This window comes from Lissotriton vulgaris, chromosome 3_1, assembly GCF_964263255.1.
Source record: "Lissotriton vulgaris chromosome 3_1, aLisVul1.2, whole genome shotgun sequence".
NCBI lineage: Eukaryota > Metazoa > Chordata > Amphibia > Caudata > Salamandridae > Lissotriton > Lissotriton vulgaris.
This window is the reverse complement of record NC_141689.1, coordinates 702,905,839-702,929,080: the sequence shown is the minus strand read 5'-3', so window position 1 is coordinate 702,929,080 and position 23,242 is coordinate 702,905,839. Positions and strand designations below refer to the sequence as shown.

Here is a 23,242-nt window from a genome sequence, read left to right as displayed (position 1 = left end):
AAATAGGTCCTGATGAAGCAGCAAGGTGACCTATGGGCCCATTGATAGTCTGAAGAAACGTGTCGACCACTTTTTTCATCTTTGTAGTTATTTGCTAAAACTACCATTTGCACTGTTTTTATTATTGAGAAAAGGGAGGTCTCCATTAAACATATTTTCCTCCTTTTACTTAATTTTAGCCACAGCACTTTACACACTTTTGGTTTACATTATTTAGCACTGCTTTTCAACAAAATCCTGATACCGAACATTGATTACATTATAGACTGCTTGGGATTGATGTGACGGATTTGGTTGAGTCTGGCCAAATCTTGCACTGGGTACTCGATTTCCCATGTGCACTTTGAAGGTTCCCAGATGATGTAGGGAGGTACAGGGTGGAAGTCTGATGGGATCTCTTTGAGCATTTGGAGAGACCCTTTGACAGATTTCGCTATTCCATTTGATTATAGCACACACCATCACTGGACGAGGCACACACTGATTTCTTGACCCCTTGCTACTCTTAGGTTGGTATGAAAGTAATTGTCAGGGCTGTAGTATTGGAAGGTCGTAAAACATTCCCTGGGACCCTCTCTCTGTGTTTTGAATAGCAGTCTGAAGTCCTTCTTTTCGAGCTCAACTGCCTTCACTGTATCCAATTCGGTCTTCATTCTGGACATTTCGTCATCAGCATGGGAGCCGAAGAGTGATGTGCCATTGAAGGGAAGATTGAGAATATGATGTTGCGCCTCTGGCTTCAAACCCGTCAGTCTCAGCCAGGCAGAGCGACAGGCACAAATCCCCTGTGCATAACCATGGGCAGCTAAGTCAGAGGCATCAGCCACTGCACCGATGACTTGACTGGCCACCAAGCCACCTCCATGTAGGATTTCCAGGATATCTTGCTTGTCTTCTTTTGGGAGCTTCTCAGTAAAGCGTGAAAGAGTCCCACAAAGAGCGGTCATATTGACCCAGTAAGGCCGAGGCACTGGCTACCTTCTTGTACGATGTTGAAGTAGTGCACATTCTCTTGCCAGCATAATCCATGGCCTTACTGTCCCTATCTGGGGGTGCTGCAGACGATGCTGCCCCCGTCTGATTCTTCTGTGCAGCTGAAACAATAACTGAGTCCGGTAGAGGGTCAGCCCTCAGGAAGAAGGGGTCCTTCTCAGGAGCCTTATACTTTTTTGTGATCCGAGATGGAGCCGCCCCCACCGATGCTGGAGTAACACATTTCTGAAGAGCAGGATCTAGCAGGCCAGGCACTAGAGGAAGCAATGGTCTAGAGGAAGACCTTTGGTGAAGTGTTTCAAAGATGACTGATGTCTTGGTGGTGGAAACAGGCATTTCAATTTGAAGCTTCGCAGCCCCTCGACACAGAACCTCATTGAAGGTCAGGATATCATCAATGGGCGATATTCTACTCGGAGAAGAAGAAGAAAGAGTAGGAGAGTAATCACCCTTGGAGTCTGAAGACCACAAAGAAGATCTATGGCTTCGTCTTCTAGGAGAGCGGTGTCGAGATCTGGATGCCTGACTTCTAGGAGAACGTAATGATTTCCTTCTCAGAGATGGGGATGTTTGTGGAGTGGGATGTCGCTCATGTCTTTCAGATGAGTGCACTGACTGAATTATAGGCAATCTGGATCTTGTGGAGGAACGTGGCAGCTTTATAATCCTGCGCATATTCCACTCTCTTATGTCCCCTAGGATCTCAGGGAGATATTAGTTGGAGGGGCTGGAGTCTGTACTGGTGAGGGTTCAGGAGAGATTTGCCCTATCTGAAGTCCTGGGGTGGAAAAGGCACTCTTTTACGTCACCACCTGGGCATCCTGCGTCGAGGGGTCTCTCGATGTCGCCCTAGGTCTCTTTGCAGAAGGCGACCGGTGAGTGGAGTGTGATCTCCTAAACGTCAATCTGGATCGTCTTGACCTCCTAGATCCAGGGGGTGTTTTGCGAGATCTCGACGTTGATCTCCTCGACGGCGACCTCCTCGACATCGACCTCCTTGGCGACGGATGTGTTGATGTCATGCGTCTCGACGGCGACTGCCTGTGTCTCACCGGCGTCGAAGCCCTCGGTGTTCGGCTCGACGTCGATGCAATTGGACCTCTCGAAGTCGGTGGTAATCTCGACGTCGTCACGGTTCCTCTCTGCAGCGGGCTTCGCCGTTGATGGGTCGACATCGAGCCATGGCCTCTTGACGTCGTAGGCGAGCCAGACTTGGACCACCTACACGTTGGTGTCGACTTCGTCTCATGGGTCTTCTCACCTGAAGTCAGTCTCATCGGCGAAGGACGCCTTGACGCCGACTCAGAGCACAAAGGTATCTTGGATGTCGATCGGTCCCTCGACGGCGTATGAGACCGATGTCTCATTTCTCACCTTTCCCTTTGCGCTCCAACCTTGGTTGAGAGGAGGGCTTCCTTGAGGGATATTCTCGCCCACTTGCTTCTTTTCCGCTCTCCTGCATGGAGTGCAGCTTAATCTTCTCCCTTTCCCTAAGGGTTCTTTTTGAAACTTGCTGCAGTGGTAACACTGCTCTGGCTTGTGAGATGAAGGTAGACATGCAATACAGACCGAGTGAGGGTCTGACTTTTTTCAACAGGCGGGGCACTTATTAAATAAGGCTGGCATGTTGAAAGGAAAAATAGCCAAAAGTCAGAAAAATAGTAGGATTAGTAAGCTAAGTACTAAAGACGTTGTGTGAAACTAAAAAAGTTCACTTTTAACCAGATAAAAAAAATAAAGAATCCCTAATTGGCGAGCTCAATGCTCCAGGATCCTCACAGAAGTAGCCGAAAAAAATAACTGACCTAACTGTCACCTGTGGTGCTTGATAGGAACCTGGGGGTTCCTGGAGGTCTTAAAGGCACGGCGCCAATTTTCCAATTGTTTTCTATGCAGCCTTTCTAGGCTAATCTACCTGTATGATCTTGCCTTTTACCTTTGAAAATAAAGGTTGTGTGTTTCAAAGCAAATTCAAGGTAGTTTACTTGATATGTATCAGTGTATCATGACTTATATGTCTTTATATTTTCAAATGTTAAGATTTACAATGCAATGGTGGCAGTTTGAGCCTAGTGACCTGTTTCAGGCAGTATATATATATATATATATATATATATATATATATATATATATATATATATATATATATAACCTACTGGCGGTCGCCAGTAGGTAGTTATAGTTAGGACCTAGTTTCCATAGGAAATCCGCAACATTCTATTGGGAATAACTTTGGCGCCGGTTGATGAATCTTCGCGAATTTCTAAAAGAAGATGGCCCGCTCTGCTCCGCTCCTTCCCTGAAAGTTTTGGGTGGATTTGTCAAGTGGAGGCTGAGAAAAAGGGGGTCCCAAAACGTGTTTTCCCCATGTTATTTTCCATATGACGATTAGACACGGCTACAGCCCGAACTGCTGAACGGAATTACAAAAAATTTGGCAAAATTGTAGAGTCTGATTCGCAGATCACGCTTTTGCTTAAATGTTGTAAATCCGTTCAGTAGTTCCTGAGAAAATCAAAAGAAAATAAATATATATATCTAGGAGCGCGCGCCGTGCGCGTACCGGTGCGCGTATCGGGTGTTCGCGACCGGAATTCTGATTTGCTGTTAGACGTCTGTCAACATTCCAATCGGTCGAAACCAGGAAGTGTTGGCCGCCATTTTGTGTCTCCGAGGCAGAAGAGAGCCAAAAACAAAAGTGGAGAACGTGAAAAGGGGCAGGGTAGAGACTCCCTGGCCCCCTAGGCCTTCTCAGGGGGTCCTTGAAGGACCCCGAAGGCCCAAAAAACATCTTTTCTTTTTTGAAAAAATCGTGGGGTGCGCGTAAGTCGGCAAAAAAAAGATTAAAAAATACAGGTAAATAACAAGTTTGAGTGTTTAGGTGTTGGTTGGCTCTAAAAAGAGCTGTTGTGTTTATTGAGTGTTTTTTGTACCTACAAGTAAGTACCGATGCAAAGTCTAAAGTTCAAGAGGAAGACTCTGTTTCCCTCATCTGTGAAATGTACACCGTCTCCTCTATAAATGCCTTGCATGTTCTAACGCAAGTTGTTGTGGTATATAGAACCCATGTTTCCTTGCTTTCTCAATCTGTGGACAATATTGGTTGGACCAGTTCCATTTTTGCCTTTGGCATATATTAGAATATACAAAGGCAGTTTGTGGAAAAAGTGACATCAATTGCCCAAAGGTGTCCTTTAAAAGCATTTCCAGACCTACCCCAGTCAAAGTGCCTAGGTCATTGCCACCACAGTGCACAATTATGAGGTCAGGGTGTGGGAGATGCAAAAAGGATTTTACCAATGGCATCAATTGGTGACATCTCAATCCTCTCTGGCCAATCCACATAATATCCACATTTGGTAAATCAAGGTTGAGAAAGCATCTATTTGCTGCATACCTTTCAGTCCAAAAACATAGCTGTGTCCTACAATCCACACTACAGTTTGAAAAGTAGGAGTTTAGAAAAAAATGTAGATGAGATTCAGTGCACTTGAAAAAAAAAGAAATGATTGGTGGTTTCTGAAAATTCAACATTGAAAACTTGGGTGCATGCTACTGTTTTTTAAAAGGAGACATGCTAATGGTTGAAAAAAAGTCATTGAAAGGAACATTGCACAGGATAAGCTGGTATATTGAGAAGTCAAACACCCTTATTGGTTTGGTTTGCAACATTGGGTGATGAACTTTTCACCTGTGTGTTCAGTTAGGTGTTCTATGGAGTGTTACCATGGTAACAGGCAGAGAGAGCAGTGGGGGAAGGTTGAACATTATGTGAGTTTGAAAGTGTTGAAATGTATAACCAACTAAATGCTAGTTCAGTTTTGAATTTGTGTGAGAAGAAATTTCATTGGTTATCTACATGAATATGTGTGGAAAATGAGAGGGAAGCAATGCCATTCTATGGTTCCAGTGACTGGTGCACAATTCAGAGATTCTGCATAAGAAAATCAGGTGTGTGATTGACACTGTTCTAAATATACAAAAGCATAAAGGCGAGTTGTAAATGTGTAAGGGGATCTATGTTGTGCACTTTAAGTTAATAAGTAAAATGTGTTCTAATGTGGAAGCAGGAGTTTATTTGTATAGAGTCTGATTCTGAATTTGTCTGCTTTGGGAAAAACATTGTGATAGGAGCATTGGGTATGTTAATGTGTTTGAGGAGATATTTTTTTGCAGTACAGTGCTGTTGTTAAAAATGTAGAGTGTGTACATGAAGTGGTCTAACCACTTACACACTTGTATATCAGGGTTAGAATTCTCAGATAGTCTCCTTGCAGTCTAGTAAACATTCTGGATGTGCTGCAAAAATGCCATAGAAAATCTTTCAGTAGCAGATTGTAATCATTTCAGTGAATTGCAAGGGATGCTGTCATTTGTCTAAGATCACACTATGAGTCAGTATTCATTTCAGAAAATTGTGGCAGTATAATTTGCTTAGTTGATGTGTTTAAAAATATGGGAATACATGTACTCATGAAGTGAGTCAGGCTTTATGACATGTAGTGCTAGAAAGTCCTATGCAGTATGTGTGTCAGGCCTCCTAATTCCCAAATAGTCTCCATGCTGTGTAGTAAAGATCCTGGGTGTGCTGTAGAAATGCCATAGCAACTCTCTCTGTAGCATGTAGTAATCATTTCAGTGAATTGCAAGGGATATTTTTATTTGTGTAGAATCAGAATGTGAGTCAGTGTGTTTTGGGGAATATTGTGACCGAATCACTTGCTCGGTGCATGTGTTTGCAGTCATGGGAATACATGTACTCATGGAGTGAGTTAGGCTTTAGGACATGCTGTGCTTTATATTCCTAGCCCTTGCATGATACCATACACTGCCCAAACATAACTACACTGCTCTAAACTCAGAAATACCAGTTCCACCATGACCCCCTACACTGCCCTAACACCACTGCTTTGTCCTAATCCCTGAAACACCATCCCTAGCAAAACCTGCTAAACTCTTTCAACACTACTGCACCGCTCTAAACCCTGAAACACCATTCTCAGCGAATGCCCCTATAATGTTGAAACACCACTGCACTGCCCTAAACTCTGAAACAGCACTCCCTGTGTGATCTCCTACACTGCCCAAACACTGCAGCTGTGCCTTAAACTCTGAAAAAACACCACCTGCTATACCCCCTACACTGGGTGAATACTACTGTAGTTTTCTAAACCCTGAAACAGCTCTCCCAGCAAGACCCACTTTCACTGTAGTAATCATTTCAGAGAATTGCAAGGGATACTGTCATTTGTCTAAGATCACACTGTGAGTCAGTATTCATTTCAGAAAATTGTGGCAGAATAATTTGCTTAGCTGATGTGTTTAAAAATATGGGAATACATGTACTCATGAAGTGAGTCAGGTTTTAGGACATGTAGTGCTAGAAAGTCCTATGCAGTATGTGTGTCAGGCCTCTTAATTCCCAAATAGTCTCCATGCTGTGTAGTAAAGATCCTGGGTATGCTGTAGAAATGCCATAGCAACTCTCTCTGTAGCATGTAGTCATCATTTCAGTGAATTGCAAGGGATACTTTTATTTCTGTTGAATCAGAATGTGAGTCAGTGTGTTTTTGGAAATATTGTGACAGAATCACTTGCTCGGTGCATGTGTTTGCAGACATGGAAATACATGTACTCATGGAGTGAGTTAGGCTTTAGGACATGCTGTGCTTTATATTCCTAGCCCCTGCATGATACCATACACTGCCCAAACATAACTACACTGTTCTAAACTCAGAAATACCAGTCCCGCCATGACCCCCTACACTGCCCTAACACCACTGCACTGTCCTAAACCCTGAAACACCATCCCTAGCAAAACCTGCTAAACTCTTTAAACACTACTGCACCGCTCTAAACCCTGAAACACCATTCTCAGCGAATGCCCCTATAATGTTGAAACACCGCTGCATTGCCCTAAACCCTGAAACAGCACTCCCTGCATGATCTCCTACACTGCCTGAACGCTGCTGCTGTGCCTTAAACTCTGAAAAAACACCCCCTGCTATACCCCCTGAATGCGCGCACCTTTAAAACACAAAAAAAGGCCAGAATAATTAAGAAAATCAAAAATTAGTAAATAATAATACATAAATCAAAATTAAAATGTAAGTATTGGTAAAAATATAGAACATTTGTAGAACACAAAAAAATACAATAATTGATACATTTTAAAATTAGCATTTAAAACACCTTTGAAATTCACAGAAAAAACCATAGGTTTCACACACGTTATAGATAGGAATTAGCATTTAAAAAACCTTTGAAATTCACTGACAAAAACATTGGTTTCACTCACGTTATAGTTAGGAATTAGCATTTAAAAAAACCTATGAAATTCACTGAAAACACCGTAGGTTTCACACCAGTTATAGTTAGCTGGACATTTTACTCATACAAAACCATTGAAATTCCCCGTTATAGTTAGTTGTACTCACTATAATTTGTGCGCCCGCAATCCACTGCTGATATATTACATCATGTACAGTTTGCTCAAGAATTATTGGATTATGTTATTTTGGGCTCTTTTAGCTATGACCTGTGAGGCTCACAAGTCAGAGTTTTAAAAAGTAACTACGTTTTATACACCAGCAGCACCACCAGCAATGAAAGCAGTTTTGCGCATGAACAGAATGGTCTCAGCAAGCTTTCTTGTAATATCTAGTGCCAGTCTGGGTTACAATACCCTCTAGTGGCAGTAGAGATGACTTACGGTTCAGGTACTTGGATTTCAATCAAACTGTTGATAAAATATGTTTTCTTACTGGTTTCAGTGTAAAATCTACAGATTTAAGACTTTCTTTGGTCTACTTTGGTTCAGTTTATCAGCTGTACAAGGGCATATCTGTTTCGCCAAATGGTCAACTGCACAGTCTAGTAAGTCCGCCTTTAGCATCACATGTGGTATTTTGTATCTGTCTGCATTAATAAGTGTGCATGGGGATTAACTCAGGAGGTATGATCTCCTCTTGATCGGACTCAGACACTGCAATCCAATTGTATACTGAATCATTACATTAAGGATTTCTTTAGGTTTGTATAGCACCATGTCTAGTGTGGTAGCTGCAGCACAACTATATACATTAGAGGAGCAGCCCTGTTCTTTGACTGGAGCTGGATGATAAACCAAACTGGGACATACATTCATTTGGTTGTCTTTAATGGAACCAACTGCTCAATAAAGACCCAGGGTCAACAGCACAAATTTTATGATGGTTCTTCTGTTTGGTCTGTGTGTGTCAACTATAAAATAAGAATAGACCAAATAAAAGTTACATTTGAACTCTTGTGTTAGCTCAGATTGCTGCCTTTGAAGAACGATAAAGCAGCTGGTGTCGCTGCAAACTTCAAGCCCAACAGCTGACCATTTCTACTGCAGGCTTATCAACATGCTATCAGGAGCATGATGAAACATTTTGTGAAAAGAAAGGTATGGCATTGCCCCCAAACTGCATGTTCCGTGAAGTCGAACTAAGCCCTCACTGAGAAGGAAAATGAGCCTATGAAGTCCTACTTAGAAAACTATATTGCTAACTGGTTCGTTTGAAACTCAGGCTCACCAGCTTCACTCCCATTGCTTTTGTATCCAAAAATCCCGGGTGGATTAATTACAGGGCACAGGATTAGGTAACTATTTAGAACCGCTATCAGCTGCCTTTAATTCTGACCATACTGGATCAAAGAATCAAATTTGTATTACTTTCATTTTCACAAAATTGGACATGCCAGGGCATAACACGTCATACGAGCGCACAAAAGGGACAAGTTGAAAACTGCCTTTAGGATAAAATCTTTTTATTGGCAATCGGAGAACAAATTGGGTACAAAGCAAGCCGCCTACAAGCCACCACGGGCCAGCTGTGAGGTTCAAATATTTACCAGTGTGCAGGATCATATACGTCAAGCTGACAACCACAGGGGACATGGTAATACACAGCAAGTCGCCTGCAAACCATACAGGGCTGGCAGCGTGTGGAAATACAAAATGGAGGCCAGTCAAGCTTATTAAAGAAAGAGCATAGGTAATCACTATCAACTTTATGTGGAAGTTAACATCGCCCAGTACCGCATGGTGCAACAGGATACTTTTCATGCCAAAAGGGGAAAAGAAACACAAAAATAACCAAACTCGAAACTAGAACTATCCCTAATCCACCTCTACCCTCATCCCTTCCGGCTTGAGTGCACAGGTTTGAAAGGGATTATAATTGGTCTGCCCTAGTGCAGAGTGCCTGGAATCCCGACCTCCCCTTGATCCTGCTGTAGAAGTCTAAGAATGCGTATGACAGACATATCAGTTCCCTAAACTCTTTGAACAGGGTAGTGACGAATGGGTACCATATTTTTGTGTATGGCATAGGGTCAGAACTGGCCGCCATTTAACATTTCTCCATGCCAACATTATGTGCTGTGTGATGCGTCCAACAAAATATGTCTCCCCATTCTTTGTCTGTAAGATTACACCCAAGTTCCGTCCCCCAAAGGATCTGACCTGGAGTTTTGTGGCTGTGAGTTGTTCTCATCAGGTGGCAATAGATTTCAGATATCTTTTTTTGAGGAACAGCCAATTCGCGAAGAGGGTCATTGGTCTGCTGGCTGTAGGGTTTATCTCTGTGTTGAGCAACCAATGGGACAGCTGAGTAAGGGTATATCTATCTTGTTCAAGTAGGGAGTATTAAGTCTGGAGTATATCGAATGAGACCCTCATGGTCGAAAAGGCAGCAGATTTGTTTGAAGCCTCCTGCCAACCACCGCTTAGGAATGCTTGGGGACTTACCGGGAGGAAATTACGGATTCACAAACAAAGGAGTCATCGGAGAGGGGAAAGAAGAAAGCCCGGCTGTCTCCGCCACCCTATGCCATATTTTCAGTGTGGGGCTGGTGACTGGGGATGCATATAGACCTCAGGATCTATGGGGGCGGGGGGGGGGGGGGGGGAGCCAAACCTCTCTCCAAATATGTGAGCCTGACACCGTTTGGTCCATAAAGACCCAGTGTTTGACAGTCATGGGACGGTTCCACTCTATCAGATGCCTCAGTTGTGCAGCTTGGTAATATCGTAGAACATTAGGCACTGCTAGACCCTCCTGTTGCTTTGTTCGTTGTAGCAGTTGATTTTGTAATCTGGGCTTAGTCTTTCCCCAGATAAAACGGTCAATCTCTCTTTGGAGGTCACGTAGTGCTCCATGGGTGGAGGTAGGGGGAGTGTCTGTAAGATATAGAGGGGGAGTGTCTGGAAGATATAGAGGGCTTCGGGTAGGACATTCATTTTAACTGCCGCTAATCTACCCAGCCAAGAGAGGGCAAAACGCTGCCACACTTCTAAATCCCTATGAATTGCGGTCAGGAGATTCGAGTAGTTATCCTGAGCAGTTTTAGTGAGGCTCCGAGCCAGTACTAATCCAAATAGGGGAGATCAGACTTCAGCCATTGGAAATCGTACTGGGAGCGCACCGTTTCCTCTGTGCCTGGGTTGACGGTGAGATTTAGGATTTGAGATTTAAGCGAGTTGGCTTTGAAGGCAGAGTCAGCAACGAATGTCCTTAGTTGCGATATAATTGCAGAAAGCGAGGACAGGGGATGAGAAATGGAAAATATGATATTGTCCGTGTAAAGGCTAATCAGGTGATTAAAGGCCCCAAACTGAGTGCCGATGCCCTGGAGTTGTCTCGCAGCCTCTGTGCGAAAGGCTCTATATCTAAAGCAAAGAGAAGTGGGGAGAGGGGACACCCCTGTCTTGTGCCTCGTTCAACAGTGAGTTTACTGGAGCTCATCCCATTGCCTCAGATTAGGAGAACTGTATATGCTTTTGATCCACCGCTTAAATCGCTCCTCCACCCCAAAACACCTAAGAGTTGCAAACAAGTAAGGCCAGTGGACTCGGTCAAATGCTGTCTCTGTGTCGAAAACCAATAAAAGTGCTTCTTCCAGGGAGCGCTGTAACTTATCAATAAGGTGCCAAACACATTTGGTATTAACCCCGCATTGCCGCATGGGAATAAAGCCTGCCTGGTCCGGGTCCACGAGACCAGGCACCAGGGGGTTCCGCCAATGAGCCAGGATTCTAGCAAATAGCTTTGCGTCAACATTAAGCAGGGACATTGGGCGGTACGTGCTGCAAAGTTTAGGATCCTTTCCGGGCTTTCGGATCAGTTAAAAAGAAGCCTGTAACAAGGTATCTGTAACAGTGCCTGTGTCCGCAAAGGAATTAAAAAGGTGAGTCAGGAAAGGAGCCAGTTCCCTACAGAAGGTCTTAAAAAAGATGGATGGACTTGAACCCATCCGGACCCAGTGAATTTATTGGTTTCAGTCTTGCAATCACCGAGATCACCTCGTCAATTTAAACCCCTTGCCATGCGTCGGACGGCCCCCGGCCGTCTGACGTTGCAGTGGGCATGTGCGTCGGACGTCCGGGAGCCGTCCGATCTGCGCAAGTGTGGAATTTCACCGCACTGCGGCGAAATTCCGGCCGCGCCCAAGGGGTTAATAGGTTGGTTGAGGAGCTCTGCTTCTGCGGATGGGAGAGGTGTAACCGCCACCGACTGTATGTAAGCCAGGGGGTCCCCAGTGCATAAATTGCTATAGAACGCTTGAAATTCGGCCGCAATGGCCGAGGGATCAGTCACAACCACCCCATTGCACGCCTGCATGGATTTGACTGTGTATGAGTGCTGCTTGCTACGCAGGCAATGTGCTAACATCTGCCCCCTCCCCCCTTTTATGTTCCCTATATAAAATGTGTGTTTAAGGCGAAGCATTGCATACTCGGCTCTGTCTAAGTCAAGGCACTTAAGTTGCAGTCTGTCCTGTTCTAATCTACTCCATATTCTCGGGCTCCAGTGCGTTTCTGGATGGACTTTAATTCTACTACAGACTTCTCCAACTCCCCTCTCTTATCCCTCCGGGCTTTATTGTTGTGAGACGATTTTGCTATGAAAGCTCATCGGGCTACTACCTTGAGAGACGGGAACCCCCCCCCCCCTCCCCACCCCCCCCCACCCCGTGTCATTATGGGCCGGGTAATCTGTGATCGTCTGCCTAATTGAAGAAACCACTTCAGGGGAGTGCAGCAGTGTTTTTTGTAGATGCCATGACAGAGGCTGTGGAGGGGGCGTGTATACTGTTAAGGTGAGTGTGATAGCAGCATAGTCCGACGGAAACTACCTTTAGGACTCACTGTGTATTATACCAGTACCATGCCTTGCTCTTTGCTCTTTGGTTTTTCACCACCCCAGCCGCCTTCAAGAATTTCATTAACAGTGTATTACAAGAGTTCCAGTTCTTCCTGTCTGCAGAACATATTCTTTCTTGAGTTACCAGTACTTTTTCTAAACTCATTTTCTGTGTCTTTTCTGTGATCTTCAGGAGAACAGGTGGTTGTCTCTCATTGATCAGTGTGAAGAGAGTATAATCTTTTGTTCGCCGCCCTTACCAAGGCAGCACAATATAGCTAATACAAGGCTCATCGCATCTAGGGGATAGTCTCTGAGGGTCACCAGTTAGAGGGCTGCCTGGTGTGTAACACAGTTGTCAGTCCATCTAGTGAGAGAATCGTTTTCAGGAAACCGGCAGTGCAGTTACAAGAGACATATGTTTGTCTATCCCGGTTCTTGGTTTTGGCTGCGGCATTAGTTTTTAGGAACAATAGCTGTGCATTTCCTAGTCCTATCAGAAATGGCCTGTTACTCCTTGCATTCAGGGAGGGCATAACATGTCATTTTTCTAATGCTCTTTTCGACATGCTGTATTACTGCTAAGTAGATCTTTATATTGTAAGTAAGGTGACAGGGAAGAAGAACAAGACGTTATTAGCTCAATTACTTACTAGCAAATTTCAATACTCCAGCCAAAAGTAATATTATGCAGCCAAGATGTACAAAATACCTGCATTTTCCATCATACAAAATCCTAAACATTTACCGAATTTCGTATTATTAAATTTTGTCTATTTATCACTTAGTCACTTATCACCTATTGTGAAAAAAGTCATGCATCATAAGCATAAAAGAAAAGTTTGAGAATGTTATAAAATTTCACAAAATTGGTTAAAGCTTTATTTTCAAACCTTCTGTCTCCACTCATAGAACCCTGTAGTGCCCCCATTTTGCCACTGCCCGAATTGTAAAGGCTGATGTCATAAAAGTAAAGGCTGGTAACTGGGGGGAATTATATCCTCTATGAGGGGTGCTTTAAAAAATACAATAGATAATTCTGAAATAAAAACATGTTTGTCGGTACTACAAGGGGCAAGTTAATTGCCTGTCTACTAGATGAGGAAACACCATCAAAATGCAATGTCTGGGTAAAAAGACTACAATTCGGAGTAGTGACTATCGCTCATAAGCCACAGTACTATTACGGTTGGAGTCTTACAGCACACAAAATTCTTGTTATTCTTAGTTTGTTTATTTGTTAATCAAAAGCTGCTACTTTTGTGTTTTTTATACCTGGTCTTAAAGGACAAAATAATACATACCCCAGTTTTGTCGCCAAAAGAACTCCAATGCTTTTTGTTTTGAGAGGTATTTCTTCACAGAATAATGAACTCTCTGGATAAGCATGTTGGACAACCCAGAGCGCTTCAGCAGGTAAGCTATAGTAGGTGAGTGCCCAAAAGGATCAATGGCCCATCCAGATTTTGGCTTCACTCCTGAAAACATGAGTAAAGTAAGAAACATTGAAATATTGACCATGACACCCTTACACAAAGCACCATGATAAAACACAGATTTATAGTTGTGATTTGAAACTAGAAAAGTTAGTTTTATAAGTGATCAACTACTAAATATTAGACAAGAAGTTCATTAACATGAGGGGTTAAACTGACATCAAAGGGATAAAGTTAATTTATTGGTGACTCCGTCACATTTAGTCTAGAGGCTAGTTCCCATTATCAGACTTCGTGGGAATCCGCAAACAGAGCAAGCAGGACCCCAAAAAATGCTTCAAAAAGATTGGGTGCTGGGCTGGCACCCTACAAGCATTTCAGTGTCTCCTACTCTGCAACGTCTTACCGGTTGTTTCTACAAAAAAATATCTCATTGTTGAGTGTTTTGGCCAGTTGTTTTTGGTTTGAGAGGAGGGTGCAGATAATAGGAAAGGGCATGGATACTTAAGAGAATTAGAATGACAACATGATAACTTCATCCTTGTTTCAACTTTGTGAGTAGATGCTACAGCAATAAATAATGAAAAAGAAGGAGGGAAACATTGGGCATCTTAGGACTATGCAAACAAGTTATGCCAAACGTCATCATTGCTCCTGGCAGAAGCCTTGCAACTACAAGTGATGTAGCCTATGTATCTTCCTGTCATACACGTTTCTGACAAGTAGCTTTCTGGAAAATGTCAACAGTACTGCATTAGCCATGATGAAGTGTGAGCCCCACATACAGCTGCAATGGGTGACAAAAAGCATCTGGCAACCGTAGCCCTAGTACCTGGTTAGTCAGCATCATGGCATCCAAAAGTCACTAACGGTTGATGAGTTTAACGCATGTCCCAATTCTATCAGGTTATTAACGCAAAGTGCACCGCCATAGCTGTGAATAGTTGCATCATCCGCTGAGCAGCCATATAGATTGGAAAAGAATCCGAAAACGAATCTACTGATTCAAATGGACTTCCAATAGTTCCTTTGAAACATAGGTGTGATGAGGCCTTAGGACTATATTGTCCCAGTGAAATATAGTAAGCACAAAATAGGTTCTGACCACCTATGAACCTGTCCTCCAAGAACAGAGACTTTCAAGAAAGAAGATTTATGTCAGGCAGCCAAAGGCGCGAAGGTTATAGCATATTTCCAAATAAAACTGGATTGAGGTTTCAAGTCGCCGCTAGGTGAATGATCGGTGGAAAAAGAGGAATTTGGCATACTAAATGGCTTTTGACAACTTCAGCCTGTTCCAATGTTCCAACTGCCATTAAATATGTCTTGTAGGTGTCCACCAGGAGCCCAGATTCAGCTACATGACAGCAAAAAAACATGTGCAGTGATTGGAAAAACTATGACCCTACATGTTTCTGACCAGATGAATTGGGATCCACATCAAAACTAGCCATAAATTAAAAGAAATCTAAATTTTCGTTTGTGCCATAATTTTCATGAACACCAAAGAGAACAGGCTGTCCCAACATACCTTCTAAAAAATGTAATCATTTAGATGCATCTTGCCTCATCTTCGATTTCCTCAAAAAGTACAAGCAACAATACATTATCTCAAAACCTGACTATGCTAATGGACTACAAACTCCACTCTCAACAATCAGAACACTACAAAAAGAACAACACAAAGCAAAACGCTACTTATTGTTTAAAATTTTTTTTTTAAATGTGTCCAATGTTGAAGACCCACACTGGCACTCAATAGCAAGTTAATCTTACAATTTATTGTGCATCAATCATAAAGCGGTCTATGGCAAAGGACGAAAGACCAGTCAAGCACAAATAATAACCCAGAAACCTATGCTACAGACTGGCACCGCACTTACTTTCTACCAATTGGAAGCAAACTACTGGTGGCACTATTTCATGTTACAAGTGGTAAAACTTTGGAATTTGAAACCAACAAAAATCAGAGCCACTGAGAATCACTTGAAGTTCAGAAGGATAGTTTAAAGTGGTGATTCCCAATGTGAGCCAACAAAGAATCCACACATTCTCATTTCTTCCTCATAGAACGACCCCCCAGGACCCACTAAGATCAAGGAAGTGCTAAATCTGCAGATTTCCCTAGCAAACAACCCCTAATATCAGGAAGAACCATATTGTCATAGATAGTCAACACTCATGCATCTTTCTCAAATGCTTAACAGCATGTTCCATGCAAATCCCACTGATTGTCCGCTACTCAAACAAGCTAGGAATTATTATTTTTCCTACGTTCCTATTTGAAAGATAAACTCATTCCTCTACAGTCCTTAGTGTCTCTGAGTTTACCCTGTCCTTTCACATTCCTGTTGCTTTACTCTCTACTAAATCTTAGTAAAATACCTGAATTCCTCTTGCAAAGCATTAATTTTCCTTTTGAGTAACTGTTCCTGCAACACCATACCTATCTCAGATATCTACCCATCACACACCTTTCGATCACAATATCGAATTCTATTTAACCTCTCCTTGGTATCTCACAAATTTAACCTCATTTGCCCTACTTACCATCCCCCTTTTTCAGCTTACAATGACTCGCTTCATTAATTACAACTAATTACACCTAACTTCCATTAACAATATACATCAGCACTTGAAAATGGTAACAAACAAATCTACACCAATATTGTTTTTTCTTTTTTCCAATTTGCATTTATTAAACAGTTGCAGGAGTATGTTACAGTGGAGGTTGTCACATAGGACAATTGTACAGATTAATGAGTACATATCATCCTATTAGTATAAATGTAACTAGGTCTTATACTGAACCTGTGCAGTATGTTAGTGAAATTAAGCTAAATAACATCTTGACAATTCCACATTCATAACTCAATTATGTAGTGCAATATATCTAGGAAGGAACCACCCAAACATATGTGTGTATATATATATATATATATATATATATATATATATATATATATATATATATATTCACTGAAAAAACCCATAGGTTTCATACACGTTATAGTTAGGAATTAGCATTTAAAAAACCTTGCAAATTCATTGAAACAACCATAGGTTTCACACATGTTATAGTTAGGTGGACATTTCACTCATACAAAACCACTGAAATTACCCCGTTATAGTTAGTTGAGGTAACTATAACTTGCGCGCCCGCAATGCACTGCTGATGACGTCACATATTACATCACTCATGACATGGTCAGTGACATCACTGATGACATAATCCTTGTGAAAGAGTGGCAGACCTCCTCTCACCCTAATATAACCTTTGATAAACACATTTTTCAGTGAATTTGCAAGGTTTTTTAAATGCTAATTCCTAACTATAATGTGTGTGAAACCTATGGTTTTTTCAGTGAATTTCAAAGGTTTTGTAAATCTAAAATTTTAAATGTATTATTATATTTCTTTATTTTTATACTAATTTCTTACATTTTTAATATAAATATTTATATTTATTTTATTTTTTAAATTATGTTTAATATTCTTATTGTAAAATAATTAAACGAAATTGCAAATTATTTTGGGGATTTTTTTTCCAATATATTAAAATTGAATTCTATATAATTCCTTTTTCATTGTTTTTTTTGGTAATTGGACCGTACGCGTACGGTAACGGAATTACACCAAATTTGGCAGAGAGGTAGAGTTCAGTTCGCAGATTGTGCTTTTTGTTAAATGGTGTAAATCCGTTCAGTAGTTCCTGAGAAAACCCCTATAGGCTATGCATGTAGTGTTCTATGCACCAGAAACTTGTCTTTTATATCTTCAATTCCCCAATCTGTATCCTTACACTTCCAGTAAACACCATCACACTTCTGTTTCAGTATTGTAGTGACCATACAGCACTATGCGCTTATCTATACACTGTTCTAAAATAATCCATTCACAACATTAAAACCCTAATCAGCAGATGTACAATAAGTGGTACATCTCCAGATATATGCCAGTTATTGTGTACTGTGATATCACTCTTTCTGGCGAAGACCTTTATAATGTGATACACCTTCCAGATGTGTCACATTGTAAATACTACACACCATGGCACATCTTTTGCACCACCAGTGCATCACAAAAGTGACGCAATGGCTGTGTTAAAAAAGGCACAAGGGAGTTGGAAATCCACCCGTAACACATAGAAATTCATCCAGGCAGTTTCACCAGCAGTGCAAATTGAAGCATAGATTTGTAACATATTTATGTGCATATGTTACATTCAAGTGCTTCGGAGGTACTACAGTATACTATAGGTAAACTGCTTATAGATTTATCCTGTAGCAGTTCCTTATAGTTCTGCACTTTCAAATTCACCATACACTATTAATGTATTCATTCCTTCATTTATGAACTACACATTCATTCTGAGAAACTTTTATACACTAACATAGAAATATAGTTCTTTTTTTGACCAGTGAAGGTAGCTCTGATAAGAACTTTGTTTTGTGTTTTTAATTTTCTATTTTTTTTTGTTTTTTCAACAATTTTTTTTTTCAAAACCAAAAATATTAAACTGGAACCCAAAAAGTGTCCCAACAGGAACAAAAGAATGGAGAAAAAAAATACTAATGTCGAGGACAGCGATGCTCCTGCTTCCTGCGTTTTATCAAGTCGATAGGCTGTTCCCCATAAGACAAAAAATTATCGCAATAAATGCATCGAATTTTAACTTCACTAAAATCAGCATCAATTTGTGGGTGTGGACTGCTTGCTGAAAATGCTTCTGCAGCAGTTAATGTGCTTGGTGCAGTAGCAGGTGGGTTGTCCTGCAACCTCCGTGTTGCAGCTCGAGCAAAGTTGTTGGGGTGCAAGTTCTTCACATGTCGCACCATATTTGCTGCGCCAAAGGAGTATTTTTAAGATGGATCACCCCTTGAAAGAATTGTTTGGCAAATTTTACAGGTTACTTTTGGAGCATTACCCTTTTTTTGCCCTTCAGGGAAAGTAAAAAAACTTCCAAACTAGAGCTTCTTTCTTCTTCTTTGGAGGTTCTTCAGGAATGAAATCTCCCTCTGAAGAATAGCTGGAAGATGAGTCCATTGCTGTTATTATGGTGATCTTCCTTCTACTTGACAGGATTCTCAGAAGAGAAGCTTCTTCTTAGAAAGTCAAAGTAGAATGATTAAAATGGGATGGAACTTTCAACAGTTGGAATAGGAAGTGTTATGAACCAATCAAATCTCTTCTTTTAACACATGGCTTTGCGTACGCTTACGGTGGGCTTACGGTACTCTTGCGATGCGAGTACGCATGACGTTCCATCGCGATTTGTGTAATTGCTTTTAAAAGAAATATACTATTGTTAAAAGTTTTTAAAAACTATTTTCATAATGATCCCAGATCATTTCTACCCTTAGTATGTACATTAAATACATAAGTCCTCTCTTAGAAAGGCGAGCCATGGGGTTCCGCAGGGCTCGAGTCTGAGCCCCACCTTGTTTAATATCTATATGTAACCCCTGGCTCGCATAGTAGAGACTTATGGGGTGGGCATTGTCAGCTACGCTGATTACACCCAATTGGTGTTCAAACTTACGCCCGACCACAGCGAAGATGCCACCAATTTCTCCAACTGCCTCTCTTCCGTGGCAGTTTGGATGAACAACAATTGCCTTCGCCTTAATGGCGACAAAACAGAGCTGTTGGTGGTAGGAAAATCTTCTTCCGCATGGTCTCACATGTGGTGGCCTGCAGAACTTGGCAGTCTGCCTTGTCCTGTGGCGTCGGTGCGTAACCTGGGCATAACATTGGACTCTAACCTGTCATACAAACCTCATGTTAACAAAGTCACAGCAAGATGCTTCAGCGTACTGAAGGTCCTTCGGAAGGTACTAGACCTTCTTCCCATGGACTCCAGAAAAACCATTGTCCATGCCCTAGTTACCCCCCATCTGGACTATGGGAATGCCTTGCTACTGGGTTTGAGCAAGAAGGGTATCCACCAACTCCAGTGCGCTCAGAATGCCGCTGCACGCCTTGTGCTCAAGCTTCCTCGAAGAGCCTCAGGGAGATTGGCCTTGTTCAAACTCCACTGGCTCCCCATCAAGGAGCGAATTAAATTCAAGGCCTTATGCTTTGCTCACCGTATAGCCCATGGCACCGGTCCAGGTTATCTGCACTGCCTACTCACTATACATCGTCCTACAAGGAACCTAAGATCTTCTGGTACGATGCTGTTCAAAATCCCAAAGATTACTAGAGCCAAGATGGGTGGTTCCTCGTTCAGATACTTGGCTGCCAAGGGCTGGAATGAACTCCCTCTCGAGATGCGGATGGAACCCTCTGAAATTAGATTTCGAGGAAAACTGAAAACTTTCCTCTTCCCCCGCATCTAATCTCCTCCCCCTCCCTAGCCCATGTCCGTTCTACCTGTGTTTATCCCTCTGAGCTCCTTTGCGGTTTTCAGCATGGGGACAGTCTGTTTTTGAGTAACCAGGCGCTTTATAAATGGTTTCTATTCTATTCTATTCTATTCTATTCTATTCTATTCTATAAATATATGTTTTTAAACAATTAAAAACATTGGCTCCTTTCGCGTACAGGGAGCCATACATGTTATGTTATGTTATGCGTTTTTTATTAGGCGCACAGATGCTCCAGCAAAGGAGCGTCCTGGCGCCCGACAAGGTAGCAGCACAACACAACGAAACAATAAATCAGAACACTTTTAAACTAAGGAAATAAGAAGGTTTTCACCGCACGGCGAAAGGAAAGCAAATCCCTGAGGGCTCGAATCGCCGGGGGAAGGGAGTTCCAGAGCACTGCCGCACGGACTTGAAAGGAGCGTCCGCCGGCCCTACTCCGCTTAAAGCGAGGGACAACAGCCAGTTCTAGATCAGCAGATCTTAAAGCTCGGGCTGGGATGTAATGGACCAGGAGTTTAGAGAGGATCGTAGCTGGAGACCCCTTCAGAATTTTATAGGCGACACAGAGGACCTTAAACCGAATCCGCTGAGCCACCGGGAGCCAGTGCAACGAGCGCAGGGTACTGGAAGTGGGGCACGATCTAGGTAGTCCAACCACCGATCTTGCTGCGGCATTCTGGATCCGCTGCAGGCGTCCAATCTCTGCCTGGTTCAGGCCTACTAATAAGGAGCTCGCGTAATCCAGCCTGGAGATGACAGTGGCTTGGATCACGAGTTGCCTAGTGGAGGCATCAAAAAACTTGAGCACAGGACGAAGCCCGCGTAGGATGCCGAAACAACAGGCCGCCGTCCGTTTGGTGTGACAAACAAACGTAAGGGAAGGGTCCAACCAGACCCCGAGGTTTTTAAGCTCGGAGACTGGGGTGGGTGTAAGACCCAAATCCCCTGGCCACCATCTCTCTCCCCAAAGTTCCGGTTGTTTGCCAAAAATCATGACCTCGGTCTTACTAGCGTTCAGCTGGAGACAGTTGGACGTCATCCAGCCGGCGACCGCCCGCAGCCCTTGTTGGAATCTGGGGGCATCCACATCGGCATCCCCGCTGATCGTGACCGCTACACGAAAGCTTTGATGCGTAACGTGAAAGCGTATTCGTTGTGTATGCGCGGGTACGCGCTGAGTATGATTAGCAGTACAAAGTATAATGCGATCACCCTCTCAGTGTCAAATCAAAGCACAGGGCCCGCTACGAGAATGATTACAAGTGGTTACTCATTGGAGATCCGATTCTGGGCCTGCGTCTGTGCACATGATAACCCCACCCCCGTCTCTCTCGGTTATTAATTGTTGGTGCACACACTCACACTTGCACATGCGTGATGCACGCCCGCCCACACTCCCCAGATGTCACCACCTACCTTTCTTGCATATTACTAAGCCTGGAAGCCAATACATTAGCCAATAGGAGGTCCCCCAAGGCCCTCATTCTTGTAGAGCACGAAAACGCTACCAATGACGGCCCTGGGCTTGGTTTGGTCAGCCCCGCGGTTCCCATATAATGCGGGCACTGATATGAGCACATTCTCTTTTGCCTGCCTGTGCTGCAGTGACAGACTGACTGTCGTCATTGATTGTACTACGAACTGTTTGCTCGACCGGAGGAGGACTCGTGACACTCGACGTGGTGCACTGCTGCTGCCGCCCAGCCAGGCCACCATAGATGCGGTGGCAGCAGCGCCCGCACCCAGCCCACCCCAGGCCCACCCAAAGCCCCAGGCTTTGAAGACAAGACAAGAGACGACAGAAGCAGAGGTAAGAGAAGCCGTCACAACATCAGCCTCCGATGTAAATTGTACCTGCATGATAATATTTTTTTTTACTGCGTCACGTGGCCCTTTCAGCTCTGTTTTATTTTATTTTCGTGCACCACGTGCTTTGTGCTTCATCGTATTTGCTCCCTCCTAATCCTCCTGTGACTTTTAATATTTATTACTTCCTCACATGGCCTTCCCAGGCCTCTATTCTTATTGATCATATATTGCTGATCAGAATATTTCCAACTGCGTCACGGGGCCCTCCTAGGCCTTTTTTAAATAAATTGTCAGTGCATGAATTTCTGTGTAGTATTTTTGAACTGTGTCACGTGATTTAGCCTGTATTGTTATAAATTCATAATAGTATTATTTTTTTACTGCGTCACGTGCCCCTTTCAGCTCGGTTTTACTTTATTTTTGTGCGCAACCTGCTTTGTGCTTCTTCGTATTTGCTCACTCCTAATCCTCCAGTGACTTTTAATATTTGTAACTGCCTCACGTAGCCTTCCCAGGCCTCTATTCTAATTGATCGTATATGGTTGAACGTAAAGCTTGTTTCCGAAACAACCACAAGTTATCTGTCAAAGGAGAGAATATGTAGTATGCAGCAGGCGCGCAATACCCATTAAGCTAACGGGGCTTCAGCCCCCCACCCATCGTCTGTGTCTCTTCCACGTTTTAATGTCCTTTTATCTCTCTCTTTCTCACTATCTCTCACATAGTTTTTTTCTTTCTTCTTTTTTACAGTTATGGACACTGCTGTCTCCACTGTGCCGTATAAAACCTTACCCAAGTTTAAGTGGTGAACTCTTTTGGCTACAGTGAAGCCTGCTTCAACCCTCTTTAAATCATGTCTATGGTACTAGGTGAGCAAACAAACGTGTTTACGAAACAACAAGAAATTATCTGTGGAAGGAGAGAGTCGATAGTGTGCAGCAGCTTGGCTGTGTAGAAATGTATAATTACCTGTACCACGACATACTCCGCATTTGCGCGCGGCGCCTTAATTTGGGTTAGACCGGGCACGGCGCCTTAATTTGGGTTAGGCCGGTCACCCCCTTCCGAGCACTCAGGCGGGTGGTAGACAGGGAGGGCAGATATGCACTACTGGAGGGAATTTTAGACGGACAAGGGATCCTCCTGGGCAGCATTTACGCCCCTAACACTGAGCAAGATAAATTCTGGGACCACCTCACAGGAGTCTTGGCCCAGTCCACTACAGTTCCATGGGTCTTAGGGGGTGACTACAATTGCACGCTGGAACCCACTTTGGACCGATCACACCCCCCCGCACATTCCCCAGTCCCCCGGCAAGCGGAACTCTTTAGAGCTTGTACCACACACTGGGCGCTCACTGATGCATGGCGGCACTTGCATCCACTGGCTCGCATTTACTCATTCCTCTCTATACCTCACAACCTTCGGGTCCGCCTAGACAGATTCTTATGCTCTGCACCCA

General features: G+C 43.1%; 1 protein-coding gene across 1 annotated transcript in view; it reads right to left on the bottom strand.

Annotated features, from left to right (window-relative positions):
• The window catches only part of MAN2A1 (mannosidase alpha class 2A member 1), a 1,326,430-nt gene that overhangs the window by 898,302 nt on the left and 404,886 nt on the right, over positions 1-23,242 (bottom strand). Inside the window, exon 6 of the mRNA XM_086961008.1 lies at positions 13,469-13,642. Within this exon, the coding sequence (XP_086817134.1) occupies positions 13,469-13,642 (174 nt within the window). The remainder of the gene's footprint in view (positions 1-13,468; positions 13,643-23,242) is intronic.